Source organism: Mixophyes fleayi, chromosome 1 (assembly GCF_038048845.1).
Source record: "Mixophyes fleayi isolate aMixFle1 chromosome 1, aMixFle1.hap1, whole genome shotgun sequence".
In the NCBI taxonomy this organism is placed as follows: Eukaryota; Metazoa; Chordata; class Amphibia; order Anura; family Limnodynastidae; genus Mixophyes; species Mixophyes fleayi.
In genome coordinates this window covers 391,497,506-391,520,438 of record NC_134402.1, presented here as the reverse complement: position 1 = coordinate 391,520,438, position 22,933 = coordinate 391,497,506, and the positions used below count along the sequence as shown (strand labels likewise).

The following is a 22,933-nucleotide window of genomic DNA, read 5'->3' as shown; positions in this document are numbered from 1 at the left end:
TACCGAATCTAGAAATGATAGGCCAAGTGCTCACATATACGCTGACTGACACCAGACAGGCCTGGTGAGCGCTCAGACTTCTCTTACTATTGTCGGTGTCGCTGCAGAATTGAGCATCATTCAGCTGCCCTGGTGACATTTATTTGATAAATTGTCCGATAGAAGATTTTCTACTGCTGTGAGAAGCAGAGATAACAAAAAAATCTTCTTACTGGAGGGGTCTTCATAAAAAGACCCCTGATCACCAGGTGTGTACTCCTAGGAAGAGCACTAATAAATAATTTAATATAGAGAAGATTGCCAGAGCTTGTACAGAGAAACGCTTGATTGTAGTTTAATATATTTTAGGCATGGTGCTCCAAATGATAGAAAATCCTGTTATCGGGGAAATTCAAAGTACCAGCATTCCTGATTAATGTATCCCAAACCCTTGTAGGTCTACAAAAAAACATTTGCAACGATGATGCTGAAATAAATAGAGTGCAGTAGTATAGTATAACAAATAAATATAATATATTTAATTATTGCTGAAATGTGTTCATAGGCTGGTAGCTGAGAGCAATGGTATACAGTTTTTGTATCTAACTTTCTGTGCTCTTCTATCCGAACCACCCTGTTAAGATGCCCTCAAATTCTTGGGTGACTGCATAGTTACAGTATGTTTTCACACAAGCTCTTTTAGATGCTTATGCAGCAGAGATGCAATTTGAGAGCAGGGACACGAATGCCTTTTAAAACCCATGTTGATCACAGCAATAGCAGCTGTTGGCAGTGAGACGGACAGGAGGAAAGGATTACTGGCAGGCGGGGAAAGGGCATTTAACTGGGTTATGTGAAATCCACAAGTCTTAGAGTTATTCACTTGTCCTGTGCAAATATTGATTAGAGAACACAGATCATAAAGATAGAAGGAATTTCATTTGCACCAAAGCAGCCTGAAATATGTAGCAAACCCAAGAGTAGAGTAAACATGGCTGTACGTTTGTATGAGATCATTATCGTAGCAAGAAACGATGTGACTGTCTTATCTTGAATGTATTTGCTGTGCTCTTGGTGATTAAAAGAGGAGCAGTCACATAAATGGCTTAATATGTCAATGCTGCTTTTTAAAACAAAATATATGGACTTGGAAACCTCTGCAATGAAAACCCTGAAATGAAACAAATGGAGTCTAGAATCAATTACTGACCTTGTACTCCACAAAAAGGGCAATTCAGACTGTGGTTCTTGTGGTTTAAAAGTATAGGGTGTCCTGATCTGAAGGCTGGACACTGCCATTTTACACAGGAAGGATGGCACCATCAAAATGACAGCCTCACAGACGCTCTAAACACATGGCACACTAGATCCATTTTTGGCTTGTCTTGCCCACCTGACCACAAACTAGGGGTGGCGAAAAAACACATCCCAGCAGTTAAAATGCACAAGAGTAAGCCTTTGCTCATGCAGAAAGAAAGATCCATTGAAAAAGCTGGGCTGTGGATATGAAACATGGGTTATATCTCTAACCACCAGCACAAAAAGAACCTGACTTCTCTGTCCATAAGAAAACATTGCCCGTGCCAGCAGAAAAGGCTGGCTATAGCACTTTATGAAAAGGGTCGCTCAAGTTTCCGCAGAAAATGCCTAAGGACATGAATTTTGTGGTTCAAAAACAGCTGATAATAATTATACTTGCATTTGTACTTCTGAGTAGAACATCGTTAGAGCGCTTTACTAAAACTGCTTAAGATTAAAGAAGCTCACCTAATTACTAGAGAAAAGTGTGTGGGTCATTGCGGGCACATTCTTGTCTGAGGAATTACATCAACCTATTCATGAAGAGAATACATTTCAGTTCAGCCAGTGAAGTAGACATCCAACATATAGTACAAAATGCAACATGATACAGCATAACCACATAGTACGTACGTGTTATTTCATTTAGAAGCTTCACCTCTTTACAAACAATTGATGACAATGAATTCTGCTTTGCTCTGTAATACAGCTAGGTTAGTACATTAGGCATACACGTCACTTGTTGTCATTTACAAAAGTTACACGGATAAATAGTTGTTATGTTTGTATGATTTAAGTTAAAGGGAAAAGTCCACACCGCACTAAATGTACAAAATACGTAAGCTGGGACAGTTATTACAGTATCAGCATTTTATCAGTCTCAATACATTGATTACCATTTGTTTATAGAGCAGAAAACATGAACTGAAACCCCAATATCTGGATGAGCTTACAAAGTGTAATTGAATAATAACTCAAATTCTACACCTGGTTCTAAGTGTAGAAAAAAACAGGTCTAAATAAAAATTAGAGCCTCTCTCTCGTATATACAGAAAACCATGCAATTGATTCTAGACCATAAAATGATTACATTTTGGCTGATAAATTATTTTTTCTGTAAATCATTTTCTGAAATGGGTCTGGTTTGGCAACATCGAAAACCAAAAGTATTTTTCATTTATTGTACAAAAAATATAATTCTATACTGTATGTAGCAGCCACTGTGCAAATGTGAATACTTCACTATACATAGATTTACAGTTTCTTTTCTTTCTCCATAAAGCATAGATAGCTTTGTTTTGTAGTCCACTTTTATACTTTATTGTTTACTGGGACTGTATTATAAATCTCAATTTTTTTATACTTATTGAATGTGTATATCTTACAATGCTTAAGTGGTGTAAGGGGCTTTAGTCCAAGGATTAATAACAAATCTTATCGATCTATGAATAAAGACTACCTTGTTTCCAACAGGTAGGTTTTTTTCCATGAAACTTAAATGACAGCCATTCCGTGAATGTCACAAATGTTCCAGGGACACACGCATGGCCAGCGAACAGCTGCTAGACATTACTGCAAAGAATGGAACATTTATTAACCCTTGCCATGCCTTGTTGTTCCAGGATTAATACATTTAAATCAATTGGGGATATTGAAATGTATAATCCATATTATATTATTTGTACAATGCATGTAAATTAATTTATTATCTATATTAGATCACATGAAGGCACTTTTTTTTAACTGTTATTTGAAATATATTTGATCACCGTCCTTGCTATTAGAAGATTTGTATAGAACTGTTATGTAGATGAATAATGATTTATTGGTCCTTGATTCTTTTACTTCAGTATATGTTTAAGAATGTGACAAAGACCCCTCAGTTTACATCCTATTTGAAACTTGAATACATTGCTTACATTTGCTAAATGTAATGGGTAGAAATTCGTTTTTTTTACTTTATTGGTTCTATAAAATTGCAGATTTTCAGCGTTTTTTTGCCGGTTGGATGAAAAGGGCATTTTTTAAAAAAAGGCAAAATAAGACTGAGAAATGTATATTTACCACCTCCACGCGCTGGGTTTTGTCTTCAATAATTTTGCCATTTTAAATCATGCCGGCAAAGTCGCCAATTTTATAAAACCAATGCTTAATACATAATGTCCATAGTTTGATTGTATATGTAAAAGTGAATACAACTGCACATCATTAGCTTAGCCTACATGTCACAACATCTGATAAATATCAATTGGTATAGTGAAAAGATCACGGCCTGCTGGCTACAAGTTGTACTGCATTACTTAGACATTTATGTAAAGCGCTGGAGCAGTAAAACAAAGCTATACCTAAATATATTGTAACTGGATAGAAATTACCCTCTGCAGTAGTACTTGTAGGGCAGAATGGTGGCTTAGTGGTTAGCACTTCTGCCTCACAGCACTGGGGTCATCAGTTTGAGTCCTGACCATGGCCTTATCTGTGTGGAGTTTGTATGTTCTCCCCGTGTTTGCGTGGGTTTCCTTCCACACTCCAAGAATATACTAGTGGGTTAATTGGCTGCTATTAAATTTCCTTTAGACTGTCTATTTCTGTCTATATGTTAGGGAATTTAGACTGTAAGCTCTATTGCGGCAGGGACTGATGTGAGTGAGTTCTCTGTACAGTGCTGCGGAATTAGTGGTGCTACATAAATAAATAGATGATGATTAAACAAAATAGGCAATTGATAGTACTGGGGTCCAATATCATTTTTTTATATCCCTCAATTGATGAAAAGATACAAAAATGTTACAATTTTTTTTCTGCAATGGTTTGGTATACAAACAACATTTAAACTGATCATCTTCTTTGCAGCACTTAGGACAAACAATGCTAATTAAAAACCTCGCCAAAACCTCCTGCCTAGTCCTCGCTTTTAACAGAGTGTTCAAACAGTGTTCTGCTCCCTGCAGCTTAACGTACTATGTACTTATTGTGGATTCCCATAGAACTCCATTGTATTTTTCCGAGTGTTGACACTTCTGAACATTGCAAGCAATACTGAAATCGACGCAAAGCAAAGTGAACCAACGCTTGTCAGGAAAAAGTGCATGTCCAGGCCCATTTGCTTACATCATTTTTTAAATATTATGGTTAAATGCACGTTTAATAGGCTCTAAATGCCTAGTTCTGTTATAATGAATAGGGTATAAAGGTTTATGTAAGAGCTCAGACTACTATTTTTTCAACCTGAATTGATACATGTAGGCTTAATCTCTATCACACAAATTACTAAAAAAAATCACAAGATTGCTACAGAAATTTTAAAATCAATAACTTTATCATCTTATCAATTGGGGGATATCAAACTTAAAACAAATTGATGGCATGAAATGTCAATTATGATTTACATACTTCTGCCTAGGAGATCCATTTGGAATTTGGCTTATAATTATTTCATTTATTAAATATATTTAATTTGTTGAGTTTGCTTTAACCTAATGACATACATGAATATGGTTTATCAATACAATATTATTTATACTTCACTTTATTTTATGCACAGGCTGTTCCACCTCCCAATTTCGAGATGCCGGTTTCCATCCCAGTGACCAATCCAAACAGTTTGGCTTACAGTAATTCAGTTGGCTCACTGGGTAACCACAATCTTTTGCCATTATCCCACCAAACCTTGCAGAGAAACAGCATGTCTCCTGGCTTGACACATCGACCACCAAGTGCAGGTAACCCAGGTATGATGCGTCTTGTGATGCAGAAAAACAAATACATAAGTTATCTGTATCTGTGCACTCTATGGGCCTGATGCTGAGTTAGGAGCAAATTTGTACCTTGGCACAACCATGTTGCATTGGAGGGGAGGTCGATTTAAAATGTGTGGACAGATTTATAGTTGGGATAGGACATGTCTTAGATCACTTTTACATTTCAGTTTAAAAATATATAAGATCAAGTATTTATGTGCTACATGAAAAAATAGCAAGTAACTTGTCTGCATGCAAAACAAATGGTTTGTCCAGGAGCAAATTTACTCTATTTTTTTTCGTTTGCTCCTAACGCAACATTAGGCTCTATGGACCTGATTCATTAATGCACGCAAAACAGAAAAAAGGAGTAAATTTGCTCTAGGACAAACCATGTATAATGCAAGGGGAGAAAATTATTTTATTATTTTGCAGGTATGGAAAATACTGGCTGCTTTTTCATGCAGCACACAAATACTTTATTTTTACTAGAGATGCTCAGGCTCAGCTTCGGGAGAACCGAATATACCCGAACTTAGCAGATCCGAGTACCGAGCCCTTCGCGCTTTTTCGGATTTAAAAAAAAAAAGGCAAAAGGTCATCGTGACGTCATTGGATCTCGCAATTTTTGTATTCCTTTTTAAGATCCAAGATAACGGTGGGTGGGAGGGAGGGCAGAGCCCCATTTTTCTTTTCTGTCACTGCTGTGTGCCAATGTGTCCTAGATGTGGTAGGAACTGCTGTGTGTTTGAGTCATTGCTCTGGCGCTTAGCATCCAGCCAGGTCGCTGCAGTCTTTGTCCGAAAGTGTATGAAAATAATATTGTGATCTGTGAGGTGGTGAAAATTGACTGCAAATGACTTGAAATTAGTGTTATTGAGGTTAATAATAATGTAGGAACAAAAAAAGAGCAAAATTATGTGATTTTATATATATTTTTTTCTAAAAAATCCAAAACCAAAACACACGAGGGCGGGTTTGCCAAAACCAAAACTAAAACATGAAGCTAATCCAGATCCAAAACCAAAACCAGTTCACGGGGTCAGTGAGCATCTCTAATTTTTACACTGAAATTTAAGATTGATATAGGATATGCTATATCTCAACTATAAATCTCTTTACCTGCCCCTCCAGGGCAACATGGTTTTGCCAAGGTGAAAAGTTACTCCTTATTTTTGCTTTATTTGAATCAGGCCCTATATCTTTTTTGCAGAATTATGGAATGTGTAGTTGTAGTTGTGAACTTTAAGGGGGGTGTCACACTGGCACTTTTAATACTATACTTTTCCAGATCGCTCTTTGCTGACACATTGATGTGAATGGGGAGCACACTTCCCATGTCACATGGTGCAGTTAAGCTCAGAAGAACCTGCATGCAATATTGTCAGACCATATCAGTTCATATGTGATGGGGGGAAACATTTATTTAATTAAAGGGGACAATATTTATTTATAGATAGGGGGCATTATTTTAAAAAATTTTTTTACATTGGCATTATTTATTTATTATACAATATAGCTGGATCCACATGTGGTTTGAGCTATCTCACTTCTCACCTCTTTTTTAACTGATGGGATTTTCTTAATGTTTCCAGTGGTTTGAAAAGGTGCAGCTTGGTAGATTTAGCTCTTTGAATTCTTTTCAATACAGAGATCAAGACAGCAATGTATAATGTGGCATTTGGTAATTTTCCAGCGGGTTTTCAGTGTTTTAGCGTTAGTAAAAGCTCATTCAAACCCGAGGTTTCCATAAACCACACTTTAGTAAACGTTCCCCCTAAACTTAACTATTTCACAAATTTACATCTCCATCCTACCTAAACAGACACTGCCTCTATCTTCTGGTGCACACTGCTTACTTGATGTGTGCTCTGGCTGTATAAATATTCATCATACACCCAGTGCACACATCACTGGAACATCAACAGGCTTTCACCTCTAATGTAGGATTTCGGGCAATAACGCCCTAATGTAGTATTGTTATAGCCTGATCATTACAGGTATCCTTTAAAACTGACACTAAATTGATGGGAACGAGATGGGCTGACACTCATGAGAACACTAAATACAATTATTTGGCCTCATTTGTGAAGTGCAACACATCTGAGACTTGTGCACAGTTACTGTTGGTGATGTCATGTGCCTCGATTTGCGCTGGTCTGCCTAGATTTCTGACAAAGTACATTGGCTTGTGGCATGGTGGCAGCCTTGTAGAACAGCACAAGTTTGTGCTGGCCAATGGGAGTTGGGCAGAATGAAGGTGTTCTTTGCCAAGTACAGTGTACGTCACTTAGTTTTATGGAACAGTGCAAAACTAAGATCTCACTTTGCAGAGTGAGATTATTGAAATGAGATAGATGAATGGAGAAGGAACATTTTTCACTCTGTAAAAACGCTTGATTTTTGCACCAGCTCTGAGATGGCAGAAATTGGATCTTGTCCTATGCTTTTAATTGGATGAAGTTTGCACTACAACGGGGAGGTATTTATAGACACTTTGAGCGATGTTAAAGGAACCGCCAAGAAGACAAAAATGCCACAAGTAAGGTAGTCCTGATGTCCCCTCAGTCTCATGAATAACTGAATCCATTAATGAGAATAATCTGAGCAGTATTTTAGGAAAAAGCTGAAAAGTTTAATTCAATGAAAATATTGGTTCTAAAGTGATAGTTGGTTGGACCTTGATGTTGTCTGTTTTGCACAGTGCAGCTTGAGATTTCTGTCTCCCCACTAACCAAGGTTACTGCATCAGGCAATATACAATGTGTTCCATTTGCCATATAACATATCTGACTGTAAGTAAAAGGAAGGCACTAATCTCTTTTCTAAACTCTTAATTGCTTGAAACTTTTTTTACGGAAAGTAGAAGGGTCACCTTAATCATTGTCACATACTGCTCCATGCCAATAATCTTCCCTGTACATTTAATATATGTTGGTAGGGCAATTTCTGCTGCATTTGCCCCCTGAGATAATCCTTGGACTGCACCCCCCAAGACATGCCTCCCTTCCCGAGTACCTGCACTCTCCATACACTCACTACAGGACAAAGTGAATAGTTTCACACAGACCACACACCAGACCGTTGTGCTGTTTCTCCTGTAGCGACTGTATGAACAAAGTGACAGTACTGCTCTTTCACTCATTGGTCAGATATTTCGTTCAGTGGCTGCAGAATGAATGTGGTGCAGCATGATTGGTCGGTGAGTTATCATGTGCTTTTGACTGACAGGACTGTATAAGAAGTTCAAGAATGTATGGTTTTAATTAGGGTGTTGTATATCAATCAATTTACTAGCCACGCTTCTTAAGATGGCTGTGTATCAGAATGGAAATATATTGTGTAGTGTATTATAGATTCAGTTACACATTATAAATAAATTAATAACTAAGGGCCTGATTCATTAAGGATCTTAACTTGAGAAACTTTTTATTTCAGTCTCCTGGACAAAACCATGTTACAATGCAAGGGGTGCAAATTAGTATTCTGTTTTGCACATAAGTTAAATACTGACTGTTTTTTCATGTAGCACACAAATACTTGATAGCTTATTTGTACACTGAAATTTAAAGTTGATATTTGTGTGCTACATGAAAAAACAGTCAGTATTTAACTTATGTGCAAAACAGAATGCTAATTTGCACCCCTTGCATTGTAACATGGTTTTGTCCAGGAGACTGAAATAAGAAGTTTCTCAAGTTAAGATCCTTAATGAATCAGGCCTTAAATGATTCTACTTTGCTTTAACCTAATGACATACATGAATATGGTTTATCAATGCAATATTATTAATACTTCCCTTTATTGCTTATAAAAACATGTAAAAAGGTTTGTGCATGGCTTAGCTTTTTGTCTTTATTTTCAAGACCTCAGGGCTATTTTTATTGCTATCACAAAATAGACAAAGTGAGTTCATAGTAAAAACTCTTTTAATGAGCCGAAGTTTTATGGAAGTGAGCTAAGATGTGGCATCTGTGGTCCATTGCAGCAATGCTGACTGCCGATTCTGTTTAATTCTTAGGTGGTCTGATGGGTGGGGACCTCACAGGCGGTGCAGGCACCAGTGCAGGTAAATGATAGATCTCAGTACTTTCTAACCTACTTAACTTTCACTAATTACTAGAAACGTAAAAAATAACCTTACTGAAAAAAATATTGTGATAATTAAAGACCAACAAAGTCTAACGTTCAGACTGACCCTGAAATTGAAAATGCATATGGTAGCTACAATATATATATATATATATATATATATATATATATATATACAAGTTAACCCGTGCATGATACTAATGCATTCTAGTCAAATCAAGCTACTTAAGGTGTTAAAAAGGTTCTTGTCATGCATTTGGGGCTAGGCCAGGCCTCCTCAGGGGAAGAGCGTTACTTCCCGACGCAAGCGCCCTTTTTTAACGTGTCCACATGTCACCACCTCATCATTTTTCTCCATCACCTCATCCTTCATCTTTATCGCCACATCTATCCAGATGTCTATCCAGACACAGGGATCTCTCTCAGTGGTCCTGAGTATCACACTCCTCTCGCTCTGTCACCCCCGGCAACCACCAACCACTCCCAACTGTCACCCCCGGCAACCACCAACCACTCCCAACTGTCACCCCCGGCAACCACCAACCACTCCCAACTGTCACCCCTGGCAACCACCAACCACTCCCAACTGTCACTTCTCCTTCAAGAAATATATATATATTTTTTTAAAATCTTTATAAACACTTTTAACAATTAACAAATTAAATTAACAAATTAAAAACATTTTAGTATACCAAATTTCAGCCCTTTCTGAGTTTTTTTCCCCACAGACACTAAGAATTTAGTAGGTCAGTGTATAACTCTGCCCAGCAGGTGGCGCTGCAGCGTGGTTTTTTTTTCCACACACAGACACACGCCACTAGGCTTTTATATAATAGATATATATATATATATATATATATATATATATATATATATATATATGTATGTATGTATATTAGTTCTTAAATGATGATCAAATAATAAAGATGCACATTATTTAGTTAGCTACCGGTGTGCAAGTTATTAAACTTTATTTCAGTGTTACAATCTGCTCTGCTTTGTTCTTCAGTATATTTCTAGACAAATATCTTCTGCTAAACATATACATATATAGTATCGTTACTATTAGCTTTAGGCAATTAGTCCCTCGCCCACTTACATATGTTTATTTCTGTGTATTTATATTTATATATGTGTGTAATTGTTGGCCTTTGTTTATGCAGCTTAATTATGTTAAACCAGGCGAGATCAGTTAGGAAAATGCAGAGAGGTAGGTTGTGGATCAATACAAGTATATTAAATAAAGGAGAGAGAGAGAGTAATTATGGTATATAGTGATTGTTTAGCAAGATGATTTATTTGTCAGTGAAGCTAGGTATACATGCCAAATTTAGAGTACAGCAACAAGTATTTCAGAATGTGGGCTTGGTCTTGTCATTTCAACCATTACAGATGTAAAATGACGTTATTGAAGCTGTGACGGATTCTAAAGAATACTCTTTATTATCTAATATGCAGAGACTTGTTTTTCAGGACACTAAGGGATTTGATCAAAAGCCAGATGAACAGCCAAGTTCATTTTAAAGTTGAAATTGTCTGCCTAATAACATATCTGAACAATACATCTATTTAAGAGCGATGTATGTCTTCAGTACAGTTTCAGAGATGGCAAATGTTGTCTTTGTTCAGTCTCTCTCTAAATGACAGAGAGCCCTGTATAATCCATGTTTAATAGGTTTAAATTAGTGATATAATCATGTGGTATAATCTTGGAGTTCATGATCTTTGCTAAATTTGGAGTTTAGGGGGTTTTTTTTGGCTCAGTTTAAATTTCCATAGAAAGGACCATACATTTGAAAACTGTACTTGACCATTTTAGTGTCATTCTATTCCTTATGAAAGGGAAGAATATTTTTTATATGTTGCAAAACTTTAAGCATGGACTCAAGTATATGTCATATGATCTAAATCCTGTTGACTTGTAACAGCTTTAAATTTTTGGGTAAATTGTAAAAAAGTTAAATAAACCATGCACCCGATGAAGGCGTTGTTGTGTTGTATAGAACGGTTATAGAGAAATTCATAGAAAGCAGTACGAACTGAATGGATGAGTCCTGAGCCAAGAGCCAGACAGCTGTGGCCTGCCTTAGTCCTATACAGGGAGACATGCTATCTGTGGAAGATTGTGGGCAGTTTAAAAAGCTGTCACTTCGGCCTGTCTTGAAGAATTGGAACTTTTGCCCACAGAAAAAAATAGTTGATAAATTCCCCAAGCTTAGAATGGGTGATGATTGGAACCCCATGCAAATTTAAAGACACCTTGGCCTATCTATGATGGAATCACTAGTAGGGTTCTCCAATAATGAAAATAATGTTTGGCCTTCTCTTTAACCTAGATATCCAGGGTATATTTAACTTACGTTGGTCCTGATTCTGGCATGCCAGCTATTTTTCATATGTTCAACATGGTATTTCTCTCATCTTGTCAAATTAAAGCTAAAAGAAGATAAAAGAGATCTCATGTAGAACCTTGAAAAAGGTAACCACTGGCTAGTAAACATCCATCCTACATTCAAAGTATAATATTTTGTTGTAGTCATACTTGCCAACTCTCCCGGAATGTCCGGGAGACTCCCGCATTTTGCGAGAGTCTCACGGACACCCGGGAGAGTGTGTCAATCTTCCGGATCTGCCCACTTCACTAGGAAGTGCCCACTTCCTAGTGAAGTGGGCAGAATTAGGTCCCAAATGCGTTCGCGTCATTACGTCACATGGGCGGGTCCAAAATGGCACATATTTTGGAGCCACGCCCCCCCATCACGCCCACCTCCCCCGCAGGCTCCTGGAAACCAACTTACTAAAGTTGGTAAGTATTGTTGTAGTCTGTGCCCTGCAAAGTATCTTTATCTTCTGGCCCTTCTGGCTCTTCCTTGTTGCCAAGAGTTTCTGGTAGTAGACAGTTACTCTTTAATGCTTCTATGACGCATAACAGATTTTTGTATACTGTGAAAGTCTACAGGGGTCGCAAATGCCCCTAGAAAAGCCATATACCATCATATCCTGCCACTGCTGGGCTCCATCTCACAGTCATCATGGCGCCAGGGATATAATTTACTCTGCGGATGGGGCTGGCAGGATATGATGGCTGGATACTAATGTATGTGTAGTAGAGAGCCTGCATGCTGCCCTGCAGCTACTGCAGCCCTTAGGCATAAGTCTTCTGTGCCTATTGGCAAATCCGTCTTTAACTGAGGGTCATTTTACAATACTAACTGCAAGATGCAACACAACAAAACAGCAGATTTTGCTTGTCTGTGACATTTTTTTGTATTTTGTATTTTGAAATTTCCTACATTTTTTGTCCATCTTTGCTCTTCAGTGTCTACTTTTGCACATCAAGATGCACAAAAGTTTGCATATAGGCATATATGTCTGCTGCGAACTGGGTGGATGGGAGCAGTCTAATGGAATAACTAAGAGTCTTGTTACATCAAAAACAAGTTTTGTAGCCAGCAACTTTCACAAAAAGTACTTTTATTTTAATCCATTAAAACTATATATATTTTATCCAGAGTTAACCAAACTGCTGGATTGATATGAAAGTGCCCTGGCTATAAAACTCTTAAATGCGGTATGACTGAACTTGCCTGTATTGATTAGCCAGATGAGCATTGGGTCGGTTGAAAGTCGTTGGACACAAACTAAAAATAACAAATGTAAATATATAGAGATGGGCAGATTTTTCCTCTTCAAAAGATATTTAACCAAGTGCCACGTACTGCTCTGAAATGCAAAAGCAAAAGGGTAGATTGATAGTTAAATTACCAGATGGAGAGTTGTCTTTGCAAACTTCTTTTTTTTTTCAACTGCTCCGATACTGAAATATTCAATGGGTCATGTGTTCCTAGGTACATGCAAAGATCTTAATGCACAATAGTTTGCACTGGAAAGCGATGCAACGATGCAGTGAGGCATTAGGCCGGAAGAAGTGCTTTGATTGGCAGTAATTTGGGAAAGCGTCTTTAAAGAGTTTTCTTTTTACAGATAATGGTAAAAATAAAAAATATGTACTTTCTTTGTGCAGAATAAAGTAAAATGATAGTACTTCCATCCAGCTGCCCCAGTCGTCTGTTGCATTCGCAGACTATGTTCCTGCACCTCATTATACAAAAGATCACACATTACAGTGCAGTTTTGTCTGTATATAAAGTGGTGAGCTCATGAACTGTGGTTACAGTTAGTCCTCACTGTACTTTGCTCAGCCAGTGCATTATACCATTAATTATAAAACAGTATTATCAACTTACACTTTTAAAAAAAATATATATATAATAAACCCAATATTCCATTCATTAATTACAATAACATCCTAATACAAAATAATGCAAATTAAATTTACATTTTACCTCACATGTGTTACATGAAGCCAAGATGTACCCCGGTGTTTAATAATTGTTATTACATGCAATTATCACCGAGTTACATGATATTTTTCAGGTGCCTGGTAAATTGAAAGTAATTCAGTGCTCAAATTCCATTAAGACAACAAGATGATAGCATAACTCAGTTCATTTATGTTGACCGTGTAGAAATGTGTGCAAGCTCCCAGCATTCATTACAGAGCGGTATCAATTTGAAGTAATTGAAATTACTTGACACAGTTATGATTATAAAACCACTTTGCAGAATTGTGGCACGATCAAATTATGAAAGCAGGGCTATGGCCGAGTATTTAAGCCTCGTGTACAAGTTGGAAAAGTTTAAGCAGAACAGCGGGATTGTAATTCTCAAACAGGTAGTGAAGAGTCTTTCTTGCACAAAGCTACGCTGATAAATTACTATGTAAACATGTATTGTTTATTTGGGCAACAGAAATAGATCTTGTGACAACGCCTGATATTTCCCTGTGGAACCGCTCACTTCATTTGCCAACTAATTTTATTTTGCTACAGTTTGTGCTTGTGGTTAATATTTTGCAGCTGGTTATTTTAGTAGGCATTGTTGTATCTGTTATTTTCATTATAAAGATGTAGTTGAGCTAGAGTCATTTTAGCTTTCCTGCTTAATTTTCTCTCATGGCACTCTAAGCTTTGGAATAGTTACTTTAGCCATGAATTATTTAATCACCAAGACTGTATGCTCGTTATCATTTTTAGGTAATTTTGCATGAATAATTCGTCATTAATCTGCTGTAATGGCTTTGAAATATACGCTCTGGAGGTTGTTCAGCAGCAAGTTTCAGTTTGGCAAGAAAAAAAATGAGTGTAAAAGACAGGGAATTATTCGCTCTAACACTCTTCTTCTGTCTTTACAACTGTTAGACTCGCTGTCCCATTACACATAACTGTACACTTCTATGTACACTTCTCCTGTAAGAACAGGAACAAAACTGTCTCTTTACACTACACATAAAGGGTAACTCCACTTAAATACTTACAAATTATTAAAATCATTATGTTAGATGCTACAACTTTCTGGAATATTTTCTGATACTTGGTATTATTTATGCCTGAAATTGTCATCTTAAAATGCAGAAACACATTGTTACTGCCATTTGATAGATTCTTAAAGACTGCTACTCCTTAAGCTGGGTACACACTACAGAAATTTCGACCAACTTTTTATGCCGAGCGTTTTTACATGCGATCGATGTTCCGATCGCTCGGTCCATGGACTGCATACACACTAGCCTTGTTTAGGACGATAAACGGAAGAGCGGACGTCCCTTTAGCAACTTTTTAAAGCCATGTTGTCGTGAGCAATGACTGTAATTTCGTACTCACTGTTGTGGATCGGTCGGAAGTTTATACACACTACACAGCGGAAACGAGATTGGAACGAAAATATTAAACGGTACGACCAACCAAATGAGGCGATAATCGTCCATTTGGGCAGACTTTTGACCATCGTGTAACTGTACACACTGACCCGACTTTTGAACTAGCGGTCGTATGTCGGCTGTTTGAGCCAATTATTGGACGAAAACAGTGTAGTGTGTACCCAGCTTTAGCAACCTCTGCAAACATAGATATAATCAGCACAGTCTGCAGTTGGTTTCCATGGTTACAGCTCTTGCTAAGAAGTGTAAGTCTTTAGCAACATATATTTCAAATGGCAGCAACAGTGTGTTTCTGCATTTGAAGCAGGTGATTTTAAGCAGAAGTCCAATTTCAGGAATTATTACAGTACGTTTTAGTAACCAGCATAATAATACCATTTTTGTGTGTAGTTAAATTTTAAAAAATCACCCATTCATATATAGCACATGTTGTATATTACTGAGCTCTCTTTTACTTGGGAGCCAGGAGATGCTTCTCTAATAAGAGTAGCACACAGCAACAGGCTGGTTTGCAGACTTGGGGCCTCATTTAGAGTTGGACGCACATTTCCACTGACGGGCATGCCCACCTTGCCCCGCCTCTAGACACGCCCCTCTCCCGGATACAACTTGTCAAAGGTAGGCAAGTATGATATAGTACTTGGTATGTTCAGCTTCTTAACCACTTTGGATGTTCAATTGTAAACTGTATATCTCTATAAAAAATGTACTGAAACCAGGGCCTGGTCTATAAACCAGAAGGTAAAACCCAACTGGCCCACAAATTGTGCAACTTAAACTGGCACAGGCTTCCACGAAGGTGATTTAGTTGTTGTAAAAAGCCACCCAAACAATCAAGTGGTAATGCATCTCTTTATCTTTTCAACTGCCAGATTTGAAATAAGCAATCAAAAGACAATTTAATGCAAGCTAGTTTGATTGTACAATATGGTGACTTTGAATATATACAATGAAAAGTAGAAAAGAGTTGTCTGTCTTTAGGGTTATCAAAGTTTGATGATCTTATACAAGAAGATGTTGGAAAAGTGTGTGTGTGTGTGTGTGTGTGTGTGGGGGGGGGGGGGGGGTTGGGGTATTTAGAAATGCAGCAGTGTAACGTGATGATCATTCAACTTAGGTCATTTATTTTTCATTTAAATTCACTTCATTTTAATTTAAGTTATGTTCCCAGTTTCTCCTGAAGAAAAGGTAGTTTGTATTTTAAAAGGTCTTTTGTATCACATGCAATTCATGAACTATTTAAGTGATGCAGTGAAGGGCTGTGCAATCAGCAACACTACAGCTCATTTTTATTCATAGCAACTCAGAATATTTTTTTCAGTTTTACTGTCATAGTAAATTAAATGCTTACTGTAAAATTAAGTCATATTTACATCAGTTTTGAAAATTCATTTTCCCCTTTTGAAGCAATGGCCATTCCTTATTTAATTACAAAAGGGGAAACAGGTTCCTTTTTTTCACTCTCTTTATCTTTAGTCAGTAAGACGTGTATATAGCCCACCTAGAAAAAAAATCCTAATTTCTGAGCAGAAGCCATACTCAGACTGCATGTGGTGCCACATTAACATGTAAAATCCATGCATTTCTTCCCTATAATGAGTTTTAGACAAAGTCTATCGGAGACATGCTGTGACAAAGTCTATTCTATACATGATGGACCTGATTCATTAAGACACGCAAAACGAGTGTAAACTGCGGTTTTTGAAAACACATGTAATTCAGTCGTACGCACGTCTGTATTCATCAAGGAGCCATCTTAAGAAATGTCTCTTGTTGAATGTGGGTCTATGTACACTCTGCTCTGACAGACAAGACACTGAATGATACGTACAATACATATGTCATACTTGCCAACTATCCCGGAAAGTCCGGGAGACTCGGGTCAGTCTCCCGGGCTCGCGCGAGAGCTGGCATTTCTTCCGCATCCCGGAATTCACAGAGAATCGCTCCATTTTGGAGGGCGGGAGGGGGTGGGGCGCGGCCATTCGCGTCATTTTAGCCCCGCCCCAGCAACGAAAGTTACAGGGTTTTGGTTTTTTTTTGGGGGGGGGGGCTGCAAAATGACAAGTTTCCGGGAGTAGGCAAGTATGACATATGTGGCATATACAGTCCCAGCAGAACGCACAGAATAAAAAGTATTAATGTCACTTGTTAATTATATAGTCTATATATGTGTGCATATACATGTACCTAGTATAAACATGTGCACACATATATTGAAAATTTAACATAATTTACAATATCTTGCTAAGCAAAAAAGAAACTATCCAACAATGCCAAAATGTTCAGAATATTCCTAAAATCAGCACAGCTCTGCACTGCACACCTCTTACCTCGCTGCTGTGTCCAGCGGAGGAGTGTTTATACTCTTTTAACAGTAGCTCACACTGTTACTGCATCCACAATCCCTCAGATCTCTTAATGTGCCCCTCTGATCTCTTTACATGCCCATCAGACCTTCCCATATGTCCCATACATGCCATCAGACCTCCCCATATGACATTATACCTCTCCACATGCAAATCAGACCTCTCCACATGCCACCAAATCTACCCACATGTCTCAGAAATGCCCGTCAGATATTCCCACATGCCTATCAGACCTCCCCAATTGCCATTGGACCTCTCCACATGTCCCGAACATGCCCATCAGACATTCCCATATGTCCATCAACCTCTGAATATGTAATCAGACCTCTCCACATACTCCATACATGCCAATAAAGCCAGCCTACAGACATGCCATAAGTTCTCCCCAAATGCCATCATCATCATCATTAACATTTATTTATATAGCGCCAGCAAATTCCGTAGCGCTTTACAATTGGGAGCAAACATTAATAAGACAATACTGGGTAATACATACAGACAGAGAGGTAAGAGAACTCTGCTCGAAAGCTTACAATCTATAGGACAATGGGAGTTAGAAACACAAGGGCATGTGCTACATCATATTGCACAATGGACCAGCCAGACTGCAAAGGTAAAAGTACTGAGTGGGCTGTGTGTGTTGCAATCTTGGTCAGAGGGTTGTTGTCTTGCGTTAGCTGTGTAGAGGATGGTAATAGGGTAATCTAGGGAAATTAAGATGATGGTGGAGGAATATCATAACCTTGTCTGAAGAGGTGGGTTTTCAGTGAACGCTTGAAGGTTTGAAGACTAGAGGAAAGTCTTACTGTGCGTGGGAGGGAATTCCACAAAGTAGGTGCAGCCCGGAAAAAATCTTGTAACCGAGAATGGGAGAATGTGATGAGAGTGGAGGAGAGACGTAGATCTTGTGCAGAACGGAGGTGTCGAGTAGGGAGATATTTCGAGACAAGTGAGGAAATGTATGTCGGTGCAATTTTGTTGATGGCCCATCAGCCTTTTCACATGCCATTAGATCTCGTATGTCCCTTACAGGTGCCACATTTCTACACAGGCCTAGTAGCCACATGGTCTGGTTCTGGGCATGTGCAGAACGATTTTGTGCAAAATACTGCACGTATCAACATTTATGTTCCTTAATGAATCAGGCCCAATGTGACAAAGTCTATCCTATATATGATGTGACATGATGTGCCTTTTTCTTAATAACAAGCAACTATTTAAACTTTTAGTTGATCAGAATTTCTGGTGAGCATCCTATCTCCCTATTGACATCATTATTAGTTTATTTTCAGCATATTATGGTCTCTTTAAAATGAGGATATCATGAACACAGCAGGTTCCCTCTACTTAGGATTTATTTGCATCCTCCATAAAATGCCTCATTTGTGGTTTATTAGTTATTTTAGGTAAAATCCATCAGTGGTTTAACTTTACAGGGCAGCAGACATCTAATTGTGCCCAAAAGCAAGCAGCGTATCTATGGGGTGGGCACTGGAAATATTGAATGTTAGATTCTAGCTACTGTTTACCCACTTGTAAAGGGAATGAAGAATCTCATTAATAACAGTTCAATGTCTTTGATAATGGTGATGGTCTTGTGTCTTCCAAGACACCACCAAGTCTCCAGCAACACTAAACTTAGAGGACTGGAAGTAACAATGGAAGAACCACTGTTCATCCACTGTTTGGATCATCATGGTTTTATTTCGCATGGTACCTGGTAATCATAGTGAGACTTTGCAAAGGAGAGATGTTATCATCGGATTGTTAGGCTGGACTTGGTATGAGGGATATGGTTACCACCAGGTCATATTTTATATTCCCAGCAAAAAGTACTGGGGGCTTATACTTGATTTTTCCAAGGAATTTTATAATGTACCAACCCATGGGTGGTAGCCCAAATAGTAACACTCGATACAACAGCTGTTTCCCCAGTATTCTAAGCACAGACAAGAAAATAAAGGAAGAAAAGGACCATATATTGTCTTGTATTCATTGCAAGAAGCCATCCACCATTGACAGCTACGTCACATGCAGGGACAGATTCCTAGAGAGATAGACTGGGTCCCTATTTGTTGCTTTATTTAAAGGCTAATCATCAGACACATTTCATATTTGTTATGTATGGTTTATAAATAGTTCCCCTCTCATCTCATGATAGAAATGATGCCAGGGACTGCCCGAATCAAGTCAAAAGTCTTTGAAGAATTACTGTCATATTAGCTTATAGTAAAAACAAATTTGTCTTATTGTGTCTTTCGCATGCGTCTCCTCATTATAGATCTACTTATTACGTCAAATATTAACTTTGTTGTGCTTTTTTCCCTTTCCTCTTTATTTTGAGTTTGTTTATTTGATATTGTTCTTTAACATTCAAGGATAGATTATATTTTGTCAAGAGGAAAAATCTTTGTTTTTTTCTGTTTATATCTTTCATCAAAGAAGATCAGCGCCAAGGACAACTATTTTAACTTTACCGGCATATTTAACATAATCACCCCTGTCCTCTTCAAGTACAAACTCACAAATATCTAGGGCCCCCATGTGTTCCGTTTTTCTCAGAAAAGTCCTGCTTTTTGTCATTGGAAATCTTTAATTCAGTATACTTTGTAGATATCACACCTAATACAACTGGATTGTAAGGATTAGTGTGATTATACTGCATTATTTCATACCCAAAGGGTATGTACACACTTGCAATAGGGTATGTACACACTTGTGTTGGCCTGCGCTCCATTCCACTACTCTATCAATTGGTCACTTTACTGAGCTCTGTGCATACTGCCACCACCAATGAACATGACGATTCAAATGCACTATTAGTGGTTGTACAGCAGCTCTTGAGTATGTATCCAAAAAGAAACATGAGGTGGATCTTTATTAGAGGGAATAAAATTAATGTCAAATGTCTTTGTAAGATTTACACAACCCCTAAGAATAATATCTTGTCCACTGTAGAGTTAGGAAGAGAGTAGAAAAATGACTACAGCATCACAGTTCAATTTTTAATAGTCATGTGGAAATGGTGTTGTATATGGGGATAACAGGCCCGTTGTAATAGTAACGTATATGTAAAATGTGTGAATTGATTAATAATTATAACTATATTCACCCTACTTGTAATATATTAGAATCATATATTACTTTGTGTTGCAGAAAATGTTTAATATTACTATCATTTGATTCTTGGTTTGCTAAATGTATGTTCATTTGTTTCACTCGCGCACACAACTAGGAATTTCATTCAAATTGTAGCCAAAAGTCAAATGTACTCTCTGCAATCCATCTGTTTTCCATTTTCGCATACTGTATAGTCAGGAAATCCATTCATTTATGACATATAATTTTTGCACTTTCAAGTGGGTAGTGGAATGTGACACAGCACATAGAGCCCCATTTAATTTGATCATTTTCCAGACGGAATGTAATTGTAAAGTATAGGTTTAGAGCAGGTTTGAACCATACATTTGAGGGTTTTTTCATGTTTCCGTTTTTTTAATGTTCTTTCAAATGTAAATGGGGTTATTTCTCTTTAACCATTTAGTGCCCTTCCACCCTTACGACCTCTACAATGAATTCATCCTATATTTGACAATGATAATTAATTATTTATGTGACATTAGTTTTTGAAAATATATGACGATATATAACAATATTATCAAGTAAATAAATGTAATAGTAATAAAATATAGTCACTCAGGAAAGCACAGTGGTTGAATATTGGACAAAGAAATTTCTAATTTTATATAATGGGTGATTGCCACTGTTGACCACGGGCCAAAGGGTCTCTCTAATTATTAATTTAGCTAGATCTGTCTTATACTTGTTGTTGTATTTTTCATTTGTATTTGTATTTTCTTTTGGCTTCTGTTTGAACAGTTTCATTTTCTTTACTAATTCAAGTAAGATCACTACACTTCCTAGTATTCATTGTTATCATATTATGAAAATAACTCAGACAGTATGTTTTGGAAAACTTATTTATATTATTTTAAATCTGAAGCGATGGAGACTTGCAGGCAATGTAAGCTTAGTACATGAAGAGGGGATAGCGTTGAGTCATAATAATTTAATATACATGTAACAGGTTAGGAAAGAATTATCCAGCCACAGTTGGATAATGTCAAATAAAATAGAATTTTAGGTAATGTTAAGGACAGTTTTCATTCCAGATGAACTGCTACGATGCCATATATTATTAATGGGCATGGCTTTTTGATTTTAGGAAATAAATCTTTAAAAGAAATTCCTCTTTTGTGGAATTTTCTTTATTTCCCATCAAGTATGTAAAATAGGCTTGAATGGTATGTACAGATTAGAGTATTCAAGCGACTCAGTTCAAACCACTTGCATCAGCCTAATATCATGCTGGTGGGTCCAAGCATAAGCAGAGGACTACAGGTATTCAACCCGCTGCATATTTAGAACATGGTAGATACACTTTTCTAGAGATTGTATCTAACCAGCAGTTAAATATAGGTAATCTGGAATTATTTCATCTATTTAAATTCCAAATACAATACAAAAAGTTCACAAATATGGGCTTAACTTTTAAAGCAAACCACACACACACACCAGCATAATCCTCAGTGCGAAGATCAGAATATTATGTTTGATGTTATCCAAGAATAACCTAATGTAGAGAAAACAGCAATTGTCTCTATCTTCTCACATTATGTCTTCATAGCAAAACAGGGAATACAGGGCTACTGCATTAGTAATAATGTTTTGTATGAGTGTTTATCCAGGGAGCTGTCCATTTTGCACAAGTGTTCGGAAGAAATATTACCTTTGCTGGTCAGGTTTGAATAACTGTTATACTTACAGTCTAGGGGCTGGCTGGGCAGGGGGGCATACCCCCTGGACGGTTCCATAGTGGGCTATTTTGGGTTTGATCACTGGGCCACCTGCATTTTTTCCCTTTAAAATAGGCTGCTGAGTCAAAAAGACTTGCCCCCAGGGCTAAAATTTTCCAGCCCTCATCTGTTACAGTCATTTTTTTTTTTTTTTATCTAAGTATCAACATGAGAATATCTTTACGGAAAATTCTGGAGCTGATCACAATGAGAATACCTTGATTTTCTGTGGTCTAGCACATTAATTTAAGGTCACAGAAGGATATGTCCCAAATCATTGCCATGCTGCACCCATACAACTATGTCATGTGTATATGCCTAGAAAATGAGGTTCTTCTTTTTTATGTCTTTGTGCATGCTCATAAAAGGGCCCCTGTCTGCTCAGAATGAGGGGACCAAGAGGCTACAGTGGCATCGCCAGGCCCCTACCCAAGTTTTTGCTATGGAGTTTGGCACGGCACTGTTCTACCCCTGGTGCACAATATTTAATGCCGCCAAAATTTTCTCCAGTTATCTTTATTCAGGGATGCTAGTGGGTTCGTAATGTTCCCTGGAAATTAAAGCAAAGACATATCATGGAGACCCCACCATATGTTACAAAGTTAACAGCATTCTCTGCAGTCACTACATATGTTTCCGAGCACACCACAATTTTATACACTGCTCGGAGGATAAGGTTTAAAGAGCGGTTTTCAAGTCAGATCTCTCTTTCTGAGAACCACATGCCTCTACTTATCTCTGATTTTCAAAGGATGGGCTCTTATGTCAGTGGGACAGAACAGAGAACTTGACATTCTTCATGTCACACAATTCTTAAAG

General features: G+C 37.6%; 1 protein-coding gene across 21 annotated transcripts in view; it reads left to right on the top strand.

The window, feature by feature from the left end:
* The window catches only part of MEF2C (myocyte enhancer factor 2C), a 191,394-nt gene that overhangs the window by 154,709 nt on the left and 13,752 nt on the right, over window positions 1–22,933 (top strand). For 14 of the 21 annotated variants that reach the window (XM_075180780.1, XM_075180733.1, XM_075180653.1 and 11 more), the window contains 2 exons: window positions 4,823–5,009; window positions 9,040–9,087. In XM_075180780.1, coding sequence (XP_075036881.1) covers window positions 4,823–5,009; window positions 9,040–9,087 — 235 coding nt within the window. The remainder of the gene's footprint in view (window positions 1–4,822; window positions 5,010–9,039; window positions 9,088–22,933) is intronic. The other 7 variants (XM_075180752.1, XM_075180691.1, XM_075180832.1 and 4 more) reach the window with 3 other exon arrangements.